This window comes from Oncorhynchus keta, chromosome 14 (assembly GCF_023373465.1).
Source record: "Oncorhynchus keta strain PuntledgeMale-10-30-2019 chromosome 14, Oket_V2, whole genome shotgun sequence".
Classification (NCBI taxonomy): Eukaryota; Metazoa; Chordata; class Actinopteri; order Salmoniformes; family Salmonidae; genus Oncorhynchus; species Oncorhynchus keta.
The window spans coordinates 40,927,163-40,951,376 of NC_068434.1; the positions used below are offsets into that span (position 1 = coordinate 40,927,163).

General features: G+C 41.5%; 1 protein-coding gene across 3 annotated transcripts in view; it reads right to left on the minus strand.

Moving 5' to 3' along the window:
- The window catches only part of unc5db (unc-5 netrin receptor Db), a 216,976-nt gene that overhangs the window by 67,332 nt on the left and 125,430 nt on the right, over positions 1-24,214 (minus strand). For all 3 annotated transcript variants that reach the window (XM_035786081.2, XM_035786080.2, XM_035786082.2), the window contains exon 2: positions 8,651-8,866. In XM_035786081.2, the coding sequence (XP_035641974.2) occupies positions 8,651-8,866 (216 nt within the window). The remainder of the gene's footprint in view (positions 1-8,650; positions 8,867-24,214) is intronic.

A 24,214-nucleotide genomic window follows, 5' to 3' on the forward strand; every position in this document is an offset into this window, starting at 1 on the left:
CTCAGCCAGGCTCTTTTAATTGCAAATCCACCTGGGTCTCCTTTTGATACAGAAACCATTGGTTTCACAGCCTAGGCAACATCGCATGCGGTGAAGTGCAGAAGATTAAGAAAAAGTAATAATTGTTCTCTGGAATATAGCTTAAAGGCAGAGAAAATGTTCAAATACTGGGAGTGCTTGAATCAAAATCTGTGAAATTGCGTAGCGAGCGAAGATAATGTGTTAGGTTAAGTACCATGTGGGGAGGCGGTGGCGCCGTCTGGAGGGAGCCCAACGAGTAGACAGTTATTCACTTGAGAATGCAGATGAGCTGAACAAGTAGGAACAGAGTTAATGAATACAAAACAGCTTTCATATCCTACAGTACATCAGACCTGATCTACTCTGGATTTACAGAGACCATATACTCCCTTTACAGTAGGAAAACATCACCATGGCTCTATGAAATAAAAAAGGATAATATCAAGTTCATAAGCTTATGAAATAAGCAATATGAGCCATTATAGTGCTGCTAGTTGCTTTATTGTAGAGAATTGAACAGACACTGATTGGTCAATATGTTATCAGACCCTATATGCACACATGTCTACAGGTAGCCTAACCTAGTATTACAACAACCCCTTTCCTCCCAATCCAGTGCAATTGTCATGCTTAGTCAGTGTAATTTGCTACATTTTGGCAAATAGCATAAAATTATTCAAATACAGTGCTTGGGTTGGAGCTCATGCTTTCCATTTTCTAAAGAATTGATGGAATTTGCCAATAATTCAGTATTTAGCAACAACATATTTTTGCCCACAGTCCTCCTACCACCTAAAACATCCCAGTATGTTCAGCCCACTGTGTCAACATGTTGAAGGAGAAGAACAGGCACTTTACTTTTTGTTATTGCTAGATAACGCCCCATTCTCATCTTTCAAACCAATTAACTAGCTGGCCTCTTGCTAAGCAGTGGATTTAGCATAAAACCAAAAATAGTGAACTATTCCCTCATACTTCTCCCATGCACTGACTGAATCACACAGAGTGGAAATGGTACAAGTTCTGACTTTCATTTCCCCCATTATCAGTCCCACAACAATTTCACAGCACAGCAATCACACAAATATGAACTTCCAGAAGTAATTAAACAGGCTTTACTGCAAAGGGACCTTCATGAATACCAGAAAGACGACGATTCCTATTGAAAAGCCACTAATCAGAACACATTCCAGACGAGGTGTCACATCAGCTTTGTTTTCCCAGAAATCCCTTCAGGAAACAGAAGTGAAGTGTAAGCCTCTAATCAACACAACCTGCTCTAGGATACATCCCAAATGGTGCCCTATTCCCTGCATAGTGCACTATGGGCTCTGGTCAAAAGTAGAGCATAGGGTGCCATTTGGGGCACAGCGCTAGTCTGTCGTGCACATCTCTCTCTCTGACACCAGCCTGATGGGTCTTAATTGGACTGAACATATGGGGTCCATACTTGCGAACATTAGAAAAAGTTAAAATTTAAACTTTTTCTCCATCTCAATATATGCATCAGCCAATTACAATCGTTGACATAGTTGCACGTGACCAAAAGCTACGTTAGTTGTTCCCATTAGATAACCTGGCACATTTAGCCCCTTGTTGATTATCCCTTACACATATAGCATAGACATAGGCCTACACTTACAATACCGGTATTTTAAAATTAGATTATAATAATGCATATGAAACGTTGTACAAGTACACTACCGGTCAAAAGTTTTAAAACACCTACTCATTCAAGAGTTTTCTTTATTTTTTAAAACTATTTTCTACATTGTAGAACAACATTGAAAACATCAAAACTCTGAAATAACACATGGAATCATGTAGTAACCAAAAAAGTGTCAAAATCATCCAAATATGTTACATTTGAGGTTTCTTCAAATATCCACCCTTTGCCTTGATGACAGCTTTGCATACTCTTGGCATTCTCTCAACCAGCTTCACCTGGAATGCTTTTCCAACAATCTTGAAGGCGTTCCCACATATGCTAAGCACTTGTTGGCTGCTTTTCCTTCACTCTGCGGTCCAACTCATCCCAAGCAATCTCAATTTGAGGTCGGGGGATTGTGGAGGCCAAGTCATCTGATGCAGCACTCCATCACTCTCCTTCTTGGTAAAATAGCCTGTACACAGTCTGGAGGTGTATTGGGTCATTGTCCTGTTGAAAAACAAATGATAGTCCGAACAGGCCCAAACCAGATGGGATGGCGTATCACTGCAGAATGCTGTGGTAGCCATGCTGGTTAAGTGTGCCTAGAATTCTAAAGAAATCACAGACAATGTCACCAGCAAAGCACCCCCACAGCATAACACCTCCTCCATGCTTTACAGTGGGAAAAACACACGTGGAGATCATCCGTTCACCCACACCACGTCTCACACTGACACGGCAGTTGGAACAAAAAATCTAAAATTTGGACTCGAGACCAAAGGACAAATTTCCACAGGTCTAGATTCCATTGCTTGTGTTTCTTGGCCCAAGCAAGTTTCTTCTTGTTATTGGTGTCCTTTAGTAGTGGTTTCTTTGCAGCAATTTGACCATAAAGGCCTGATTCACACAGTCTCCTCTGAAGAGTTGATGTTGAGATGTGTCTGTTACTTGAACTCTGTGAAGCATTTATTTGGGCAGCAATTTCTGAGGCTGGTAATTCTAATGAACTTATCCTCTACAGCAGAGGTTACGCTGGGTCTTCCTTTCCTGTGACGGTCCTCATTTTGCGACTGCACTTGAAGAAACGTTCAAAGTTCTTGAAATGTTCCGTATTGACTGACCATCATATCTTAAAATAAAGATGGACTGTCATTTCTCTTTGCTTATTTGAGCTGTTCTTGCTATAATATGGACTTTGTCTTTTATCAAATAGGGATATCTTCTGTATACCACCCCTACCGTGTCACAACACAATTGATTGGCTCAAACGCATTAGAAGGAAAGAAATTCCACAAATGAACTTTTAAGAAGGCACACATGTTAATTGAAATGCATTCCAGGTGACTAACTCATAAAGCTGGTTGAGAGAATGCCAAGAGTGTGCAAAACTGCCATCAAGGCAAAGGGTGGCTATTTGAAGAATTTGTTTAACACTTTTTTGGTTACTACATGACGTGTTATTTCATAGTTTTGATGTATTTACTATTATTCTACAATGTAGAAAACAGTTAAAGATAAACCTTGGAATGTGTAGGTCCATTTATTGGATATTTCAAACTTTTTTAACAAATCAAAAACAGAAAAATTGGGCGTGCAAAATTATTCAGCCCCTTTACTTTCAGTGCAGCAAACTCTCTCCAGAAGTTCAGTGAGGATCTCTGAATGATCCAATGTTGACCTAAATGACTAATGATGATAAATACAATCCACCTGTGTGTAATCAAGTCTCCGTATAAATGCACCTGCACTGTGATAGTCTCAGAGGTCTGTTAAAAGCGCAGAGAGCATCATGAAGAACAAGGAACACACAAGGCAGGTCCGAGATACTGTTGTGAAGAAGTTTAAAGCCGGATTTGGATACAAAAATATTTCCCAAGCTTTAAACATCCCAAGGAGCACTGTGCAAGCGATAATATTGAAATGGAAGGAGTATCAGACCACTGCAAATCTACCAAGACCTGGCCGTCCCTCTAAACTTTCAGCTCATACAAGGAGAAGACTGATCAGAGATGCAGCCAAGAGGCCCATGATCACTCTGGATGAACTGCAGAGATCTACAGCTGAGGTGGGACACTGTCCATAGGACAACAATCAGTCGTATATTGCACAAATCTGGCCTTTATGGAAGAGTGGCAAGAAGAAAGCCATTTCTTAAAGATATCCATAAAAAGTGTCGTTTAAAGTTTGCCACAAGCCACCTGGGAGACAGGTGCTCTGGTCAGATGAAACCAAAATGTAACTTTTTGGCAACAATGCAAAACGTTATGTTTGGCGTAAAAGCAACACAGCTCATCACCCTGAACACACCATCCCCACTGTCAAACATGGTGGTGGCAGCATCATGGTTTGGGCCTGCTTTTCTTCAGCAGGGACAGGGAAGATGGTTAAAATTGACGGGAAGATGGATGGAGCCAAATACAGGACCATTCTGGAAGAAAACCTGATGGAGTCTGCAAAAGACCTGAGACTGGGACGGAGATTTGTCTTCCAACAAGACAATGATCCAAAACATAAAGCAAAATCTACAATGGAATGGTTCAAAAATAAACATATCCAGGTGTTAGAACGGCCAAGTCAAAGTCCTGACCTGAATCCAATCGAGAATCTGTGGAAAGAACTGAAAACTGCTGTTCACAAATGCTCTCCATCCAACCTCACTGAGCTCGAGCTGTTTTGCAAGGAGGAATGGGGGAAATTTTCAGTCTCTCGATGTGCAAAACTGATGCAAAACTGATAGAGACATACCCCAAGCGACTTACAGCTGTAATCGCAGCAAAAGGTGGCGCTACAAAGTATTAACTTAAGGGGGCTGAATAATTTTGCACGCCCAATTTTTCAGTTTTTGATTTGTTAAAAAAGTTTGAAATATCCAATAAATGTCCTTCCACTTCATGATTGTGTCCCACTTGTTGTTGATTCTTCACAAAAAAATACAGTTTTATATCTTTATGTTTGAAGCCTGAAATGTGGCAAAAGGTCGCAAAGGTCGCAAAGGGGGCCGAATACTTTCGCAAGGCACTGTAACTATCAGGTAGAACAGAAAACCAGCAGAACTCCAAATCAAATCCAACTTTATTTGTCACATGCGCCGAATACAACATGTGTAGACTTTCCCATGAAATGCTTACTTACAAGAGCAGAGCAGAGCAGTTCAAGAAAGAGTTAATAAAATATTTACCAAATAAACTAAAGTAAAAAATGATAAAAAGTAACAAAATAACAATAACGAGGCAATATACAGGGGTTACCGGTACCGAGTCAATGTGCAGGGGTTCAGATTAGTCGAGGTAATGTGTACAAATCAAATCAAATGTATTTATATAGCCCTTCGTACATCAGCTGATATCTCAAAGTGCTGTACAGAAACCCAGCCTAAAACCCCAAACAGCAAGCAATGCAGGTGTAGAAGCACGGTGGCTAGGAAAAACTCCCTACAAAGGCCAAAACCTAGGAAGAAACCTAGAGAGGAACCAGGCTATGTGGGGTGGCCAGTCCTCTTCTGGCTGTGCCGGGTGGAGATTATAACAGAACATGGCCAAGATGTTCAAATGTTCATAAATGACCAGCATGGTTGAATAATAACAAGGCAGAACAGTTGAAACTGGAGCAGCAGTACATGTAAGTAAAGTGACTATGCATAGATAATAAACAGTGAGTTGCAGCAGTGTAAAAAACAAATGGGGTGTCAATGTAAATAATCCAGTGGCCATTTGGTCAATTGTTCAGCAGTTTTATGGCTTGGGGGCAGAAGCTGTAAAGGAGCCTTTTGGTCCGAGACTTGGCACTCTGGTACCGCTTGCTGGGCGGAGAAAACAGTAGAGGAAACAGTTTATAACTTGGGTGACGAATCCTGAGCAATTTTTGGGGCTTTCCTCTGACACCGCCTAGTATATAGGACCTGGATGTGGCAGGAAGATTGGCCCCAGTGATGTACTGGGTCGTACACACTACCCTCTGTTGTACCTTACGGTCAGATGCCGAGCAGTTACCATACCAGGCGGTGATGTAACCTGTCAGGATGCTCTTGATGGTTCAGCTGTAGAACCTTTTGAGGACCTAGGGACCCATGCCAAATCTTTTCAGTCTCCTGAGTGGGAAAAAGTGTTGTCGGGTCCTCTTTACGACTGTCTTGGTGTGTTTAGACCATGCATGATAGTTTGTTGGTGATGAGGACACCAAGGAACTTGAAACTCTCGACCCGCTCCACTACAGCTCCGGTCGATATTAATGGGGGCCTGTTCGGCCCTCCTTTTCCTGTAGTCCATGATCAGCTCCTATGTCTTGCTCACATTGATGGAGAGGTGGTTGTCCTGGAACCACACTGCCAGATCTCTGACCTCCTCCCTATAGGCTGTCTCGTCGTTGTCAGTGATCAGGCCTACCACCACCGTGTCCTCAGCAATCTTAATGATGGTGTTGGAGTCGTGTTTGGCCACGCAGTCGTGGGTGAACAGGGAGTACAGGAGGGGACTGAGCACACACCTCTGAGGGGCCCCAGGGTTGAGGATCAGCGTTACAGACGTGTTGTTAACTACCCTTACCACCTGGGGGTGGTCCGTTGATCCAGGATCCAGTTGCAGAGGGAGGTGTTTAGTCTCAGGGTCCTTAGCTTAGTGATGAGGTTTGTGGGCACTATGGTGTTGAACGCTGAGCTGTAGTCAATGAGCAGCATTCTCACATAGGTGTTCCATTTGTCCAGGTGGGAAAGGACAATGTGGAGTGCGATTGAGATTGTGTCATCTGTGGATCTGTTGGAGCGGTATGAGAATTGGAGTGGGTCTAGGGTATCTGGGAGGATGCTGTTGATGTGAGCTATGACCAGCATTTAAAAGCACTTTATGACTACCGACATGAGTGCTACGGGGCGGTAATCATTTAGGCAGGTTACCTTCGCATCCTTGGGCACAGGGACTCTGGCGGTCTGCTTGAAACATGTAGGTATTACGGACTTACGAAAATGTCAGTGAAGACACTTGCCAGTTGATCCGTGCATGCTTTGAGTACACATCCTGGTAATCCGTTTGGCTCCGCGGCTTTGTGAATGTTAACCTGTTTAAAGGTCTTGCTCACATCGGCTACTGAGAGCGTTATCACACAGTCGTCCAGAACAGCTGGTGCTCTCATGCATGCTTCAGTATTGCTTGCCTCGAAGCAAGCATTAAAGGCATTTAGCTCATTTGGTAGACTCACATCACAGGGCAACTCACGGCTGGGTTTCCATTTGTACAGTGGTTGCTTAACTAAAAATTGTGCGATTATGCTGCGGAACTTACAGGTAATTTGTGGTTTAGTACGGTACCCTGCATCACTACTTCAATGTGCCAGACCAGCGCAAAGGGGAGTTAAAGCACTGATTATGCTTTTGGGTCCAAGGTGCTACTGCGTCTCTAACTGACAATGAAAGAGCGACATAAACCAAACAGAAACTGATAATTGTGCACGACTTCAAAATTGAATTTCAACGAACTGAATGATGAGGATGAAGAAAGTGATTAAATTTAGAACAATGGTGTAATAATTGCTATTCCTCTGTCCTGCCCGCACACACCCGGAAAAATAGTATTTTTTTTGTTACAACTCGACAGTATTACCTACTAAAACTGTTGTTACACTAAGGTTTTTATTCTAAGAGAAACTTCTAGAGACTACAATTAGGGTGTGGAAATGTTTGGATTATTTTGCTCTTACTGTAGTACTGTAGCCGACTCTCGACCGGTCACGTTGTACAGTGACCGAGTGGCATAGTGGTCTAAAACACTGCATCGCAGTGCAAATTGCGTTGCTATGGATGCTGGTTAAATACCTGTACCGGCCACTACCAAGAGACCTATGAAGTGATGGTAGGCTTTTGGTTTCTCTCGCTCTAAAAACAGAAATAAATAATTCTGAATAACAAACTGGCTTTATTTACAAATTAGTAACAATGTCTCTCCCCATGCTCAAGAATGGTCTTTTTCTCATTCACTTTAGGTTATTTGAAAACAAAATAATCTCCAAAATATCCTTATTTTTTTAAACAAGCCAAAGAAATTTGGTTGTAATTTCAGTTTAATCCACCAGAAAAGACAGAACAAATAATACAACAAATGTTGTTCCTGAAAGCCCTATTCTGCTCACTTAAATTAATAGAGATCCTGATCATGGTGCTACAATATGTTGTTACAGCATAATCAAAGTGAGGACAATCGACAATCTGCTGTATGCTTATGGCTATTGTAAGCTGAAAGTCACATCTTTCCAGTACTCCTCACACCGCCCCAAACTCCACCCTTAACACAGTTACCATTCAAAAATGAGATGCTTATCTAAAAAAAAAAAAAAAAGACATTGCGACCAAAGAGAACAGATGAAATGGACATAATTTTCATCAAGCCAGCTTCTTTCTACGGTGCTACCTGTTCCAGGGTTCCACCGTAACCATTTGAGGTCTTGAAAATTAGCCGGAGCTGAGAGGATCACCAAAACAAATGGTATTTCGGTTTCAGTGCATTTTCTTAAAACAAATGTATATAGCCTATCAACGTGTAGGCATACTGTGTGATAAAATAGATCATTAAATAAAGTTTAAATAAAAAAATAATAATAATTGTGTACTAAAACGTGAATGTGTTTTTGCAGAGTATACCAACCATGCCGACAACCATCCGTGGAGATTAGTGGACAAAAGGCTGGACAATCCATGACTTCTGTCAGACTCATTTAAGAAAAAATATTCTTCCAGTTCGAGTTGAGTAATCGCTGTTCTGATGTCCAGAAGTTATTTTCGGGCATAAGAGATGGTAGCAGCAACATTATGTACAAAATAAAAAAAATTAAAAAAAGTTACAAACAATGCAAAAAAAAAACTAACAAAATAGCACAGTTGGTTAGGATCATGTAAAATGTCAGCCATCCCCTCCGGCGCCATTCTACACAACTCCAAACATCCGTTGTAGGATTTGACTACCCTTGGATTATAGGATCTCTATGGCTTCTTACCAGTGTTCTGATCCATGTACTCCCGAGACACATGTTCATTCTGGTGCACCCATTCTCCATTGCACTTGAAGAAGATCTGCAAGGCAGGCACAGCCCGACACAGCAGCTTGATTGGGTTGCTTTTGATTATGTAGGAATCTTCTGGTTCCTTGAGGAAGTGAGGCAGGGTACCTGGGACTGATGGTAGGGAGTCTGGCAGGATGTCACCTGTGGCTCCTGCAAAGAGAGAGACTAGTTAATTCAATCAATCAATTACATGTATTTTATAAAGTCCTTTTCACATCAGCACAGCAGTTGTCACAATGTGCTTTACAGATACAGAAAATACCCAGCCTAAATTCCTAAAGAGAAATACAAAGCAGTGTTCTTCTGGGTGACAATGACTGACATTCAAAACAAAACCCAGGAAAAAAGCGCTGATAGATGTGTTATGAAGATTTTAAAGCTGCATTATGTAACTTTTTCTATGTCCAAAAGCTGTAAGTTGCTAGTTGTCATTCAATGTGATTCAACAGTAACAATTTAGCGCCTGCAGCCTACCTGAAAACCCATGTATTTGATTTGGCTGTTGATTTGGATTTTCCTGACAGATTTAGTACTGCGCACAATGAATGGCAAGTTTCCGCCACAAGCTCATTGGGTCAGACTGAGAAGATCTCAATTGCATACTACTAGCATCATCTCTCCTTGTCAAGACCCATTGGATGAGAAAGCCAAAAGGATGAGAAAGGCAAAACCCACCAAGATGAAAGGACGAGAGTATTATTCCATTTAGAATCTCCCAGAAACGGAAGAAAAATGGGATGCATATCCACACTTCGCTAGCGAAGAGATATGGCAGATGCCGGGAGCAGCATCTCCTCAATATAACCCAAAGAAACTTAAAAGGGAGAACAATAGAGCCCGGGTCAAGATGAGAGTGAACCTCGGATTTGTGCTCACAAACTGTAGAGGGCTTGCTAGTTAGCCAGCTCAGGTCATGACTCTCCTGTGACGATCTGAAGGATCAGGTTACTTAGTAAATAAATAATTAAGACAATTTGTATATTGCTAATTCATGATTCTATGCTATGGTTCATGCAGATACCCAAGGGTTTGCAACCTTCAGTAATGAGACTGATGAGGTAAAATTCCTTAATGAGCGACTGTTTTGATAAGATATGAAAATATAGGAATTCAGGAAATTAATGAATTAACTCGGGAAATAAAGACTCGTTAAACATTTTCCTGTGGTGCCCCAACTTCCTAGTTAATTAAAGTTACATGATTTGTTTAATCACGTAATTAAATTACACATAGAGAATTGATTTGATAATATACAGTCTTCACATTTAACAAAACTAGCTAAGGGTTTGAGAACCAACCAAGAGACTGTTCTGCTGAAAAGACATAGCTAGCCAGCAAATAAATATTTCAAAATATAAAGTTATATGTTGCTTTTGCTATTTAGTTGTAAATATGTATGCAAGTGGGCTCCTGAGTGGTGAAATGGTCTAAGGCACTGCATCTCAGAGCTAGAGGTGTCACTACAGACCCTGGTTTGATCCCAGGCTGTATCACAACCCGCTGTGATTGGGAGTCCCATGGGGAAGCACACAATTGGCTGAGCGTCGTCCGGGTTAGGGTTTGACTGGGGTAGGCCATCAATGTAAATAAGAATATGTTCTTAACTGACTTGCCTTGTCAAATAAAGGTTAAATAAATTGTTTCAAAATTTAAAAAGTGCTATAGCTACTATGGATTACTTGTTTTCAAGCCATGTTAGCAGCTAGCTAGCAAGAGACTGCGTCATTGGTTTATTTAAATTTGTATAAAATGTTGCTTTGCTATTTACTTTTAATAAACTATGACTATATGTATTAATTTGTTATATTTCTTATCTCTGTGGTCTGAATAGTTAGCTAGTGAACTTTACTTCTCTTCACACTACTGTACTGGCACGGAATAGTCGTTATGGCAAAAAAGCTCTAGTTAGAAAATATATATGAACAAAAATATTGCTTCTATTTCAGTTATGAAAGGGATCAATCGATATCAATACCTACCAAGCGTTGTGTGTTTCCAACCCCACCATTGTCAAGTATTGGAGCAGAATACTTCCCAAGAATTGATCTATTAATAAAGTGTACATCTTCCAATAATAGGCATACAGTGGTGCAAAAAAGTATTTAGTCCGCCACCAATTGTGCAAGTTCTCCCACTTAAAAAGATGAGAGGCCTGTAATTTTCATCATAGATACACTTCAACTATGACAGACAAAATGAGAAAAAAAATCCAGAAAATCACATTGTAGGATTTTTTATGAATTTATTTGCAAATTATGGTGGAAAATAAGTATTTGGTCACGTACAAACAAGCCAGATTTCTGGCTCTCACAGACCTGTAACTTCTTCTTTAAGAGGCTCCTCTGTCCTCCACTTGTTACCTGTATTTATGGCACCTGTTTGAACTTGTTACTTTGAGAATGCGGAGGGCAACAAGATCTACAGTGCCTAGCAAAAGCATTCATCCCCTTGGGGTTTTTCCTATTTAAATGTAGTTTAAATGGATTTGGATTTCATGTAATGGAGATACACAAAATAGTCCAAATTGGTGAAGTGAGATGAAAAAAATTTGGTTAAAAAAATAAAAAACAGAAAAGTGGTGTGTGCATATGTATTCATCCCCTTTGCTACAAAGCCCCTAAATAAGATCTGCAACACCACTAAGAAAGCGGCAAGCTCTCCAAACATGTCAGGGACAAAGTTGTGGAGAAGAACAGATAACGGTTGGGTTATAAAAAAAAATATCAGAAACTTTTAACATCCCTATGAGCACCATTAAATCCATTATTGAAAAGTGGAAAAAATATGGCACCACAACAAACCTGCCAAGAGAGGGCCGCCCACCAAAACACACAGACCAGACAAGGAGGGCATTAATCAGAGAGGCAGCAAAGAGACCAAAGATAACCCTGAAGGAGCTGTTCCACAGTGGAGATTGGAGTATCTGTCCATAGGACCACTTTAAGCCGTACACTCCATAGAGTTGGGATTTACGGAAGAGTAGCCAGAAAAAAGCCATTGTTAAAAGAAAACAATAAGCAAACACGTTTGGTGTACACCAAAAGGCATGTGGGAGACTCCCCAAACATACGGAAGAAGGTACTCTGGTACCATCCCATGATGCTGCCACCATCATGCTGTGGGGATGTTTTTCCATCGGCAGGGGCTGAGAAACTGGTCAGAATCGAATGATTGATGAATGCACTCAGTACAGGGAAATTCTTGAGGGAAACCTGTTTCAGTCTTTCAGAGATTTGAGACTGGGATGGAGATTCACCTTCCAGCAGGACAATGATCCTAAGCACACTGTTAAAGCAACACTTGAGTGTTTTAAGGGGAAGGGGAATATTTAAATGTCTTGAAATGGCCTAGTCAAAGCCCTGACCTCAATCCAATTGAGAATCTGTGGTATGACTTAAAGATTGCTGTACACCAGCGGAACCCATCCAACTTGAAGGAGCTGGAGCAGTTTTGCTTTGAAGAATGGGCTTGGCAATTATATGTGCCAAGCTTATAGAGACGTACCCTAAGAGACTTGCAGCTGTAATTGCTGCGAATGGTGGCTCAACAAAGTATTGACTTTGGGGGGATGGACAGTTATGCATGCTCAAGTTCTGTTTTTTGTATTTTGTCTTGTATCTTCAAAGTCGTAGGCATGGTGTGTAAATGAAATTATACAAATCCCCTCAACATATATTTTAATTACAGGTTGTAAAGCAACAAAATAGGAAAAATGCCATGGGGGTGAATACTTTCGCAAGCCACTCTAAGTGTTAGTCGTCCTCTCGGTTGTGAAAAAGATTTGTATATGTCAAATGAAAAGAATGTCCTTTTATTATTTTCAACAGATGTCAATGCTTCAGTTCTGCACTAATACTAATTAAATTCAATAGACAATATTTTATGAGTATTCTGTCTTTCAGCTATTTAAGAAGTCCGCATAAGAAGTCTCCCTGAAGTGCCACCACAACAACGGCTGAGCTGCTACAACTTTGAGGACACGTTTCCACGCAACACAGGATGCGGTTAGCAAACCTTTGAGAGGGGAAGGACCTGAGCTATCCCTATTGTTGTCAGATTTGGTGGCTCTCTAGAATTGTATAAACCTACAGAGTACTGTGAAATGTTGAAAGAGAGGGACTTACAACCAAACCTATAAATCATATAAAAATAAGGGAAGTGTGTGTGCCAACAAAAACAATAATTGTGCATTCTTTATCTAGCATTTCAGCATCATTGTTGTACTTTTGGAATTGTTTTCGATTAATTTACAAAACTGTACTTTCATTCCTGGATATCTACGATCCTGAATGTTTCCTACAAGAGGGTAGGTATGCAGGAAGGTGGAAGGACTACCCTGTTGTAGATACTGTAAAAAAAAAAAAAACAAGTCGGTACGATCAGACAGATCAGGTCAAATAAAAGTGTATTAGGGAGATAAGCAAGAATACAAGGTAGTTGCTGTAACTCCAATAACAAAAGCACAGTGTGAGGAAACAATTAGGAGAATGTACTGAACTGATATCACCCTAACCATGAAAAAAATCACTAAGAAAACAACTTACAAAGTAGTTGCATATGCCAATAGATGCCTAGTAGATGGCATCTGAAGAATAGAGTACAGTGTAGTCTTGGAAAGTGTAAAACTTATGTAAACAGACTTGGTAATACATAAATAGAAAAGTGCAGTGGTGAAATGGCAGCAGACGTGTGTTGTAAAGTGCAGGAGTCTAGATTGAAGAATTTAGCAGTCTGTGCAGTCATCTTAGCAGCCCTCAAGGTCTTTCTCTGCAATTCTTTCTGAAGCCTTGCCTGTGCCCCCTCCTCTAGCTAGACTCTTCAAAGCTGGAATCCTTCAGACAAAACACACGAACAACACTGTTAGGAAGTGGTCATGATTGAATGTGTTGTCTATGATTAGGCTACATCATATTAATACCAATTTCCTTTGGTTTGATAAACATTTACCGCCACTTGTCATTATCATAAATGACTATTTGAAAAAAAAAACTAGTTTATTAGCTTGCAAGTAGATAGATAGCGAGCTAAGGACTACCATAGTTCTGGAGAATGTTGGGCAATACCCAGTACAGCAGTATTGTCAGAAGAACAAAGGATTACCGATGCATGCTAAAGCCAAAGTTATGTTCTATAAATGCAGAGCTATGAGAGTCAAAATGCATTGTTTTGCACTGCTTTTTCAACATGTTTGATAGCTATCAAATTGACCAAGTTAGATTGCTAGCTAACATCAGAGTGTGATCTAATATTTTAAGAGACACTATAGCTATAATGTTATTGCATGTCTCCAACATAAAAATAAAGAAAAAAAAATATATTATACCCAGTGTATCACGTTTTCACCTGTTCTCAAGACATTGCAAAATGTAAATGATGAATCTTATTTTTTTAAACTGTTTCCATAGCTGTTCCATAGCTGATCTATCGCATCCACTTTCAGTCCCGAATCTCCACCAGCCTCAGAGCGGCTGCTGATGTACTGGTTTTACCCAGGTCAGTGGTCACCAACTGGCCGAACTCCAAGGCATTCATAATCTGTCGCCAAACATTTCTTGTAAAAACCCAACAATAAAACTTTGCGTTCCTACTTTTTTTATTCTGTCTCCCGCTGTTGGCGGTAGGTGCACAGCTGCCCTGCACGCCGGGAAGGCAAAGTGTTCCCATTTTGAACCATTTTAGGCCCAGAGAGCAAATCAAGTATACTATAGACCTACTACTGACCAATCAGATGGTTCAGATTACCGTGTCTGTAGGTGTAAAAGAAAGCTACAGCAAAGTTGATACTGTGAGATTTCTAAACTTTTAAAACCATGACCAGATATTCAACAAATACAGCAAAGAGCTGTTGTTTTTATGAGGGAGTTTGTTTTTACTCAGCACTGTCAACACTTTTTATTCAACACTTATATAAGCCATAAAATGTGCGTTCTCCCTACTTCAACTACCACCGCAGCGGCAATGAATGAGTAGGAAGTGTATCAATAGCCATGCGTTATTATTAGTAGCTTGTTTTTTTATGTCGAGGAACATTTCACTTTCTTTGGTCATTGGAGTAACAACATTAATTTGTGCATGAGACAAAAATAATGCGGTGCGACTCGAGTTTCTACATCAGTTGGAAGACAATGTACCTTTTTGGTCAGTGTGAGCGCAGGAAAGGGAGAGGGGAGGGACGTTGAGAGGGGGACCCACAGTCTGCTGCTCTCTCCCTCTGCTGAGATTGACCATCAGATGCATGCACCATTAGCCCAGTAAAATACAAAAATAACAAATGATTTAAAAATGTATGGCCACTCAAATGTGCGTCACAAGCAATACAACAACTGATCTATTACCGATGTGATCATGTAGCCGAGATAGAAAATGTTGGTCTGAAAAGAACAACCATGCATTGCCAGGGCAGTTCAAGCAAAGCCAATATGCAGTGATCATTTATTTGGCCTATAGCTTACTGCACAAACTTCATTGCTACAGTATAATTTTAATAGGATTACATTGCATAGTCGTACATTTTTTAAGTCATGTTAAAAAAAAAATCAGAGATGTAGATATCGGTTGGCATTTAGACTCAAAGTGATCTCGACTCAGAAAAGATCGACGACCACTGTACTACATCATCTATGAGAGAGTCATCTATGAGATTCTGGGAAATTGTTTTCAAATCTAGAAAAAAAAGCACCTGTACACACATAGCTACGCAGTGTAGCTTTAACTAACATTTTGAACTAAAATCAAGTCATTTTAACTACTCTACTAAAACGTGCCATAGAATGAAAATGATATGCCTGGAAAATAATTAGTCCCAAAGAGGTGTCACTGGTCTATACTAAAAACAGACCTTTCTCATTCTGAGGCACCTTTCACATACTTTGGATTCACTACTCTGCCCATGTCCATATTGAAAATCTGTAATTTCCCCACAGACAATGTTCACATTTCTCATTCATCATACGTAAACATAGTCAGGAACAATAAAGAAGAATACATGGAGAACAATTCAAGCAATTCTCTTCCACATTAGTCGAAATCAGTCTCTTCAGGGTAATTTGTGGATGAATGAAATCAGAATAGACCACCAAACGAAGGCATTGGGCGAGGACTGATTACCAGCACTGTGACCGTTGAGCCCGAATGCATCTTATCTCTACCGCAAGCCCTCCTCTTTGTGCACACAATGTCTTTGTGCAGATGCCCAATATGTCCCTACATGAGCACACAATTCATACCAGGTTATTCTTTCAAGTCAGTTTGGCAAGCAGCTGGAACAGGTTTGCTTGCCATTGTGCGTTAGATTACCTCATCAATTTAACAGAGAGAGAGGAAACATTGATCTAACAAACAGGCTCAACAATACAAGATGGGATTATAGTTCAAGATAAGAGCTGGGATGAATCCCAAATGGCACCCTACTGTATTCCCTTTATAGTGCACGACTTTTGACCAGAGACCTATGGGCTATACAGGAAATAGGGTGTCATTTTGAATGCAGTCCTGGACTCTTCATATGAAGCCTCCAGTTCAGGGAGAGCCCTCTACATCACTCCTGGGCCCAGAACAATAAGGAGGAACAGGATGCCATCGCTGGGCTTCATCCCAGAATCGCTGGGCTCATCCCTCAATCCCATCAAGGACGATACAGCTAAGCTATTCAGAGCTGTAAAAGCCCATGAAAGCTATTATGCCCCTCCATCAAATCCAATTCTGTCCACTGAAATCGAATCGTCCGGCCCCACTTTCCACCACCACCTCCCATGAATGTTGTTGTGTCTAATAGAAACGTGAATGAATGCACACATACTGTAGGATGTAGTGTGTAATATAGTGTAAACACAGCAAAACATCTGAGTACAGGACTCAATACACAAGGTCTTCTAGGGATTGAAACTTTCACAAATGACCCTGGACTTTTGAAGATATAACACAATTCTGTCTTCTTTACCCAACATTCTTACGATTTGACGCACACAGTTTGCCAAGCCAATTCTATAGTTATTGTCTGTAGCCAGAAGGGCCTTGAGCACCAACTGCTTTTTTATGAAGTGGAAAATACATATTTGTAAATTGCTGTTCTGACAAAGAGATGAATGAATTCCAGTAAGAGTAAATAAGGCAACAGTTAAACATGTGGGTGATTGGAAATGACGCAGGCAATTACATAGATGGAATCTACAATCGATCTGCTCTATTATGGCTGATATACGCCCCAGTAAAACAACAAAAAAGTGGGGGGAAAAGAAATCCGTTCCAACGAAACAAAATGCAGATTATTTGCAGTCTTTCCAGCTTCAGTTTGAAGTGATTGTGTAGGCTGTGTGGTTGGCTAACTCCTCTGAACGACATTGTCCCGACGAGAGAGCACATTTTCTGTATGTATGAAAGGCGAAATTGCGCACTTAGAACACTTAGAATGAACGACTGGGTCACGTCCATAGCTACATAACACAAATAATTAACGACTGGGTTGTGTCTCTGGCAACCGAACCGATAGAACTAACAACCAGCTGGCTTGCGTAGCAACCAATCTGTGTTGGGACTATATCTCGTGTAAGGATGAAATAGTATGAATACATTCATCAAAATAAGTTGTTTTATTAAAATGTCAATCATTATTTGAATATGTTGGTAACCCAGGTAGCCTAGTGGTCAGAGTGTTGGACTTGTAGCCAAAAGGTTGCAAGATCGAATCCCTGAGCTGACAAGGTAAAAATCTGTTGTTTTGCCCCTGAACAAGGCAGTTAACCCACTGTTCCAAGGCAGTCATTGAAAATAATTTGTTCTTAACTGACTCGCCTAGTTAAATAAAAGGTCAAATAAATAATAGTGGTGAATCTTGACTTAAACACCAGCTTCACGGACATTAAGTCAAAACTGTAACTCGGCCATTCAGGAACCTTCACTGTCTTCTTGGTAAGAAAATTCAGTTAAGATTTGCCTTGTGTTTTAGGTTATTTTCCTGCTGAAAGGTATATTCATTTCCCAGTGTCTGTTGGAAAGCATCCTGAACCAAGTTTTCCTCTGGGATTTTGCCTGTGCTTAGCTCAATTAGACATTTTTTATCCAGAATAACTATTCAGTCCTTATCGATTACAAGCATACCCATAACATGATGCAGCCACCACTATGCTTGAACATATATTCAGAGTGGTACTCAGTAAGTACTGTGTTGTATTGGATTGGCCCCATAGATAACACTTTGTATTTGGGACAAGTTAGTTGTTTTGCCACATTTTTTGTAGTAATACTTTAGTGTCTTGTCGCAAATAAGATGCATGTTTTGGAATATTATCACTCTGTCAATTAAGTTAGTGTTGTAGACTAACTACAATGTTCTTGATCCATCCTTAGTTTTCTCCTATCACAGCCATTAAACTCTGTAACTGTTTTCAAGAACATTGGCCTCATGGTGAAATCCCTGAGTGGTTTCCTTCCTCTCCAGCAGCTGAGTTAGGATGGACGACTGTATCTTTTTAGTGATCCAATTTATTGACACAGTACACCATCCAAAGCATAATTAATAACTTCACCATGCTCAAAAGGATATTCTGTCTGATTCGTTTTTGTCAGCTACCAATAGGTGCCCTTCTTTGTGAAGCATTTGAAAATGCTGGTGTTTGTGGTTGAATCTGTGTTTAAAATTGTATGTGTGGGGTGCAGAGACGAGGTAGTCTTTCAAAAATCATGTTAAACACTATTATTGCACACAGAGTGACTCCATGCAACTGATTATGTGACTTGTTCCGCAAAGGTTTACTCCTTATTTACACTTGCCATAAACAATACCTATTGACTCAAGACAATACAGCTTTTCATTTTTAATTCATGTGTAAAAAATCCCCAAAACATTATTCCACTTTCACATTATGGGGTATTGTGTATAGGTGTAGCACATGGGGATCCTCAGCCTGAACTGTCCGCACTTGCGCCAGAGAATAGCTAGCTTTCTGCATGGCTCCGACTGGTAAGACACTTCAGGAGGGTGGTCACGTGTGCTAGCAAGGCATGGGCCAAATCGGGAGGAAGTGGTGCTTGCTAAGCGAGCAGCGTGGTGTCCTTTACTTAAGCCAGTGACAATAAAATCTCAATTCGATCCATTTTAAATTCAGGCTGTAACACAACTAAATGTAGAACAAGTCAAGGGGTGAGAATACTTTCTGAATCCCTGTAATCTTTCCCAGATCATTAAGCGACAAGTTGGACATTGTTTCACAAGCAGAAGAAGATCCAATGATGTTATTTCTGCTACAGGAGGTAGATTGGAAGGGAAAGGGGGATACAACCTGTAGAATAAATGAATTACTCCCAAACCTGTCAGGCAGTGGGGCCAATGCTGACACATCCTTTGTTAAATTGATTCCTGACAGATTGTTCATTTCCATGTTACTGATGTCTGCGCTTGTCCTACTCTCCATAGGAAATGACTGCTCCATGCATACACTTTATCGCCAGGGCGTTACATACTGTATAATTAGCCCATTAGACCAGATGAAGGACAGAAAATGGCGAGTGTCCTTCATCTGGGCTAATGGGCTAATGGGCTAATTCAACAGGAAGCGTTGACGGCTAAAAAAAAAAAAGGCCAGGTGACCCCCAATAGATGCTTTGATTTGGCTGAGAGTACACATCCATCTTCCACTGCAAACTGCTAATTATGAACCCGGTCCTCTTCTTAATGCCTACACACTTAACGTGGTCAAAGGTAACAGATAATTGGAACAAGGTGACAATGCACGCTCCATAAAACACCCCTAGTCTCACTCTCGGCTGCCTGCTCGTCTCTCTCCCACCTCATGATAGATGTTCGTAAATACAGTACGAGGCTTAATGAAGGCAATGAGTGGGCCGCCAATAAGTCACTTATTTCCTCATTACGTCTGCACGTTTTTACGCTGCCTCTTAAAATGCTCCTTGCTTTCCTCCTATCTGCCGCCAGTCACTGGGTGGAGGGCGGGCAACAGGCTGATGCTTTCCCCCCTGACTGAGCAGAGAGAAGCCTGCCTGCCTGGATGCTGGATGGATGTGAAGGCAGCCAGTGCAGGTAAATGCCACGGTGGTTATCTGTATGTAGGGACGTTTGCGGTGTCGCCGTGGCACTGATGCTGTGATCGGGGACAAGGGAAACAATGCCAATGAGCCAGGGGACCTTGTTTAGCATGAATATTTAAATCAACTATGTCTCTGAGATATACCACGACATGGCAATCGTAACTCATGCATGTCGGCTTCAGTCAGTTCTGTTCACTTTGTTTTTGGAACGCTGCGGCGTGCAGAGGACTGAGCTTGTAGTGTGATGACTCAGGACGGGGATATGCCAAAAGGAGGTTCGCATTTTCCCCCATGAATCTTGTTCGGGAGGTAGCTCTGCAGTGGTCACTAGCACAAAGCCATACAATCAGATCTTTAACCTAACCCTAACTACACCGCTAACCCTAATGCCTAACCCCATACTTAAATTATGACCAAAAAGCACATTTTTACAATACAATTTTGACATTGCAGCTGGCCTAGGGGTGGGGGAATCGCTCAGTTTTGCCTCCAGAACAAGACTCGTGACAATAAATGTCAACCTGCATGCCAAGATAAGTAATCTACTGAACAGCCAAATGCTGTAAAAAGAAAAAGGAATCATACTAGTTTGACAGTTTGTGTCTCTCCTTCCAGCAATAAGCCTCCCAGCAATGAAAGGAACTGGACAGCAGCAGAAGTAGGCTACCTGTTTATCCAGACACCAGAGCACTCCACTCCTCTACCACTCTCCTGGTTGCCTCCTTTCCTCACTCAGTTACACATTACTATTTCACAGCTTCCTCTGGACCCAAAGTCCTTTAAACCATACACTTTTATTGTCACACGCTGAAGATCACCGGGGACTTTCTCATGGATTTTTTACAGGGGTTGAGCTAGGTAGAGGGCGAGGAAGAATACTGTTAGGCTGTGTGAGTGTAAGCTTTACATGGTGAGCACCCTCTCTTGGATTTCAGCAGGAATCCTCTTCATTTGAAAGCCGCAAGTGTCAGTCTAAGGTGTCAGGCTAATCCAACCACAAGGCTGTTGAAGGAGAGGAGAGGAGCGGAGAGGAGTGTGGCTGAGCTGAGTTAAGAAGAGAGGACTTGCGCTGACGAAGGTGTCTACACTCTTGACTGTTCTGTTCTCTAAAACCCCCACTTAAACTCTAGTGTAGAGAAGCAACAGAGGCACAAGCATGCTCACTAACACCCCTGGGCAGACCACCAGAATTATCCTATATCATAAAGCATTGCATGCATCTATGCAGACTAATATTAAAATGCTATTCCTAATGTGATGAGTAGCCTAGCCTAAGCACAAGACTCGGTAACAGTATCAGTGCAGCCCAGCTCAAGGCTTTCTGCAAAAAAAGCCAGTTGTGAACAGCGTGCACATTTCTTTGTACTGCGTAATTACAACAGGTTCCTGTATGAGAGCGATAGTGAGAGAGAACACGAGAGGGGTAACTAAATTAGTAAACACAAGATTGTGCCTAGAAAATAGAGCACAAAAATAAAATGGTTTCGGGACCATGGACAGCTATGCGGGCCACTGCGGAGAAAGGCACTCACTGGCGGGACAGCGCCCTGTATTGCTTACTAGTGGGCTATTAAGCCTACGTGTTTGACATGGGCCGGAGCAGGCCTGCGAGCCGAGGGCGAGAGAGTACCATGTTCCTTACGTCCCTTTTAAATGTAAACCAATAGAAAATAGAAGTGGGAGACTATTACAAGCTATAGTTCTCATTTCCAGCACAAACCGGGCCAGCTCACATTCTGTGAATTGAGTCAGGTTGTGTGGGTTTCGGGCTTGCTGTGCTGTGTCTGTGCACCTTTTAACCTACTATGGCTTGCTCTCAGCTGCAGCAGCTGCAGACATTAGTGACGCCAGGATTCCATTAATGGCTCGGCCAGAGGAATGTGTGGCCATGAGAACACACATATTTTCTGATGATTGAAATGTTTCAAATTTCGATATATGAATAGGCTGGCGTACACTCGGGAGAATGATGATCCACAAGACCACGACAGGCAGTGCATCTCAGAATCAGGAGAAGCTCATATTCCAATGGAATTTGTTAACGTCGATACATCCTAACAAAATACACTCCATGACTGCCCTCCTAATGTGCCTTTGCTGGACCTTGTAAACTATCGAAAGCAGACCCATAACGGATCCGAATGTTTTCCAAATCAAACAAATCTAGTTATTTATTTATGATTTAATTATTCAAGGCTACCTTTGTTCTTTAATTTCTAGGCCCAGTGGCTGTTTCCTCATCTCCTCACTCCGTTGCCACCACTTTACATCAATGTTTTCCAGAAATAAGGCTTTATTTCCGGGTTCATTTCCTTTCTGTGATGTCGGACTGGGTCTGGGCATCAGCTCACTGGGCTTGGGTCGGACCGAGCTCGAACGTTCAGGCACGACGAGAACGCTAGCGGGGAGGTGAAGGGAGTCAAAGGTCTGTGCATCCAGTTGAGTTGTGCTTCCTTTTTCTGGGTCAATGATGGTTCTCTCTTGCTGATATCCCTAGCCCTTCCTCGTCAAATCTTCTCTCCACTTCTGATTGCACCAGATCCACTGCTTCAAAGAACTGGTGTCTCCACTGGAGTTCTCCTGCTTCTGGTGCAACCATAGCTGTGGGAAGTAGGGGTGCTGAAGGTGCTGTAATGCCGGATAAATCAAAATCAAAAATAATAATAAGACAAATTAGTGAACGAGCCCTTTGCTATTCCTATATGAGCAGAGAAAAATACTCTGCTCATATAGGAATACTAAAATAAGTTGACAAAAAACACATGCTTCATAAACAACAGGTATACACTAACATTGAAATGCTTCCTTACGGGTCCTTTTCCAACAACGGAGAGTTAAATTTAAAAAAAGAAATAGATAGTGACACGATGAATAAATACACAGTGAATTATCATAAAGAGTAAAAATAACATGGCTCTATACAGGGAATACCAGTACCGAGTCGATGTGCAGAGGTACGAGGTAATTGAGGTAGCTATGTACATACGCTTTAGGTAGGGGAAAGTCACTAGGCAACAGGGTAGATAATAAACTGAACTGCAGTAGCGTATGTGGTGAAAGTGAGTGTGAAAGTGTGAGTTGTCAGTATGCACATCAAATCAAATTTGGTTTGTCACATACACATGGTTAGCAGACGTTAATGCGAGTGTAGCGAAATGCTTGTTATGTCTGTATGGGTGTATGTAATGTGTGTGTGTGTAGGTCTGTCAGTGTGTGTGTGACTGTGTGGGTAGAGTTCAGTGTGTATGCATAGTCAGTGCAAGATAGTTAGTTTAAAAAAAGGGTCAATGCAGGTAGTCCGGGTAGCCATTTGATTAGCTATTTAGCAGTCTTGTTAAGCAGCCTTATGGCTTGGGGTAGAAGCTGTTCATGGTCTTGTTGGTTCCAGACTTGGTCCAATGGTACCGATTGCAGTGTGGGAGCAGAGAGAACAGTCTATTGCTTGGGTGGCTGGAGACAGACATTTTTTTGGGCCTTCTTCACCAGCCTCTGTAGCACCTTGCGGTTGGGTGCCTTGCAGTTGCCATACCAAGCTGTGATGCAGCCGGTCAAGATGCTCTCAATAGTGCAGCTGTAGAACTTTTGAGGATCTGAAGGCCCATGCCAATATCTTTTCAGTGTCCTAAGGGATAAGAGGCGCTGTCGTGCCCTCTCCACAACAGTGTGGACAATGTTAATTCGTTAGTGATGTGGACACTGAGGAACTTGAAGCTCTCGACCCTGTCCACTACAGTCCCATCGATGTGGATTGGGTTGTGCTTGCCCCTCCATTTCCTGTAATTCACGATCAGCCTCATCCTCATTGGTGATCAGTCCTACCACCATCATTTCGTCAGCAAAGTTGATGATGGTGTTGGAGTCATGCGCAGCCACGCAGTCGTTGGTGAACAGGGAGTAAAGGAGGGGACTAAGCACACACACACACACACACGAGGGCCCCCCTCCATGTTAATAAATACTAAGCTGTAGTCAATTAAAATAATTCTTACATAGGTTCTGTTCTACCAATGTATATCAAAAAACTGCTAGATTTATATTTACCATGTCCTTGTTCAGCCACGACTCTGAGAACCATACGATATTACAGTTTTTCAGATCAGGTTAATAGGATAGTCTCGAACGGAGCTCATCCAGTTTATTATCCAGTGATTGCACAATCGTCAATAGAACGGAGGGTAGAGGCGATTTATCCCAATCTCTGACATAGTCTCGTCAGTTATCCATCACGCCGGCCTCTATTGTCTATCCCGTCTGGGGATTTGGGCCCAGTCTGGGATAATCAATGTCTTTCAATAAGTCTTCATCCAAATTGAGGTTAGTGATCGCTGTTCTGATGTCCAGAAATATTATGTACGAAAAAAAGTTAAGATGAGTAAAAAAATAAATAAAATAGCACAGTTGGTCAGGAGCCCATAAAACGACCACTATTCCCTCTAGCGCCATTCTCAAGCCAGT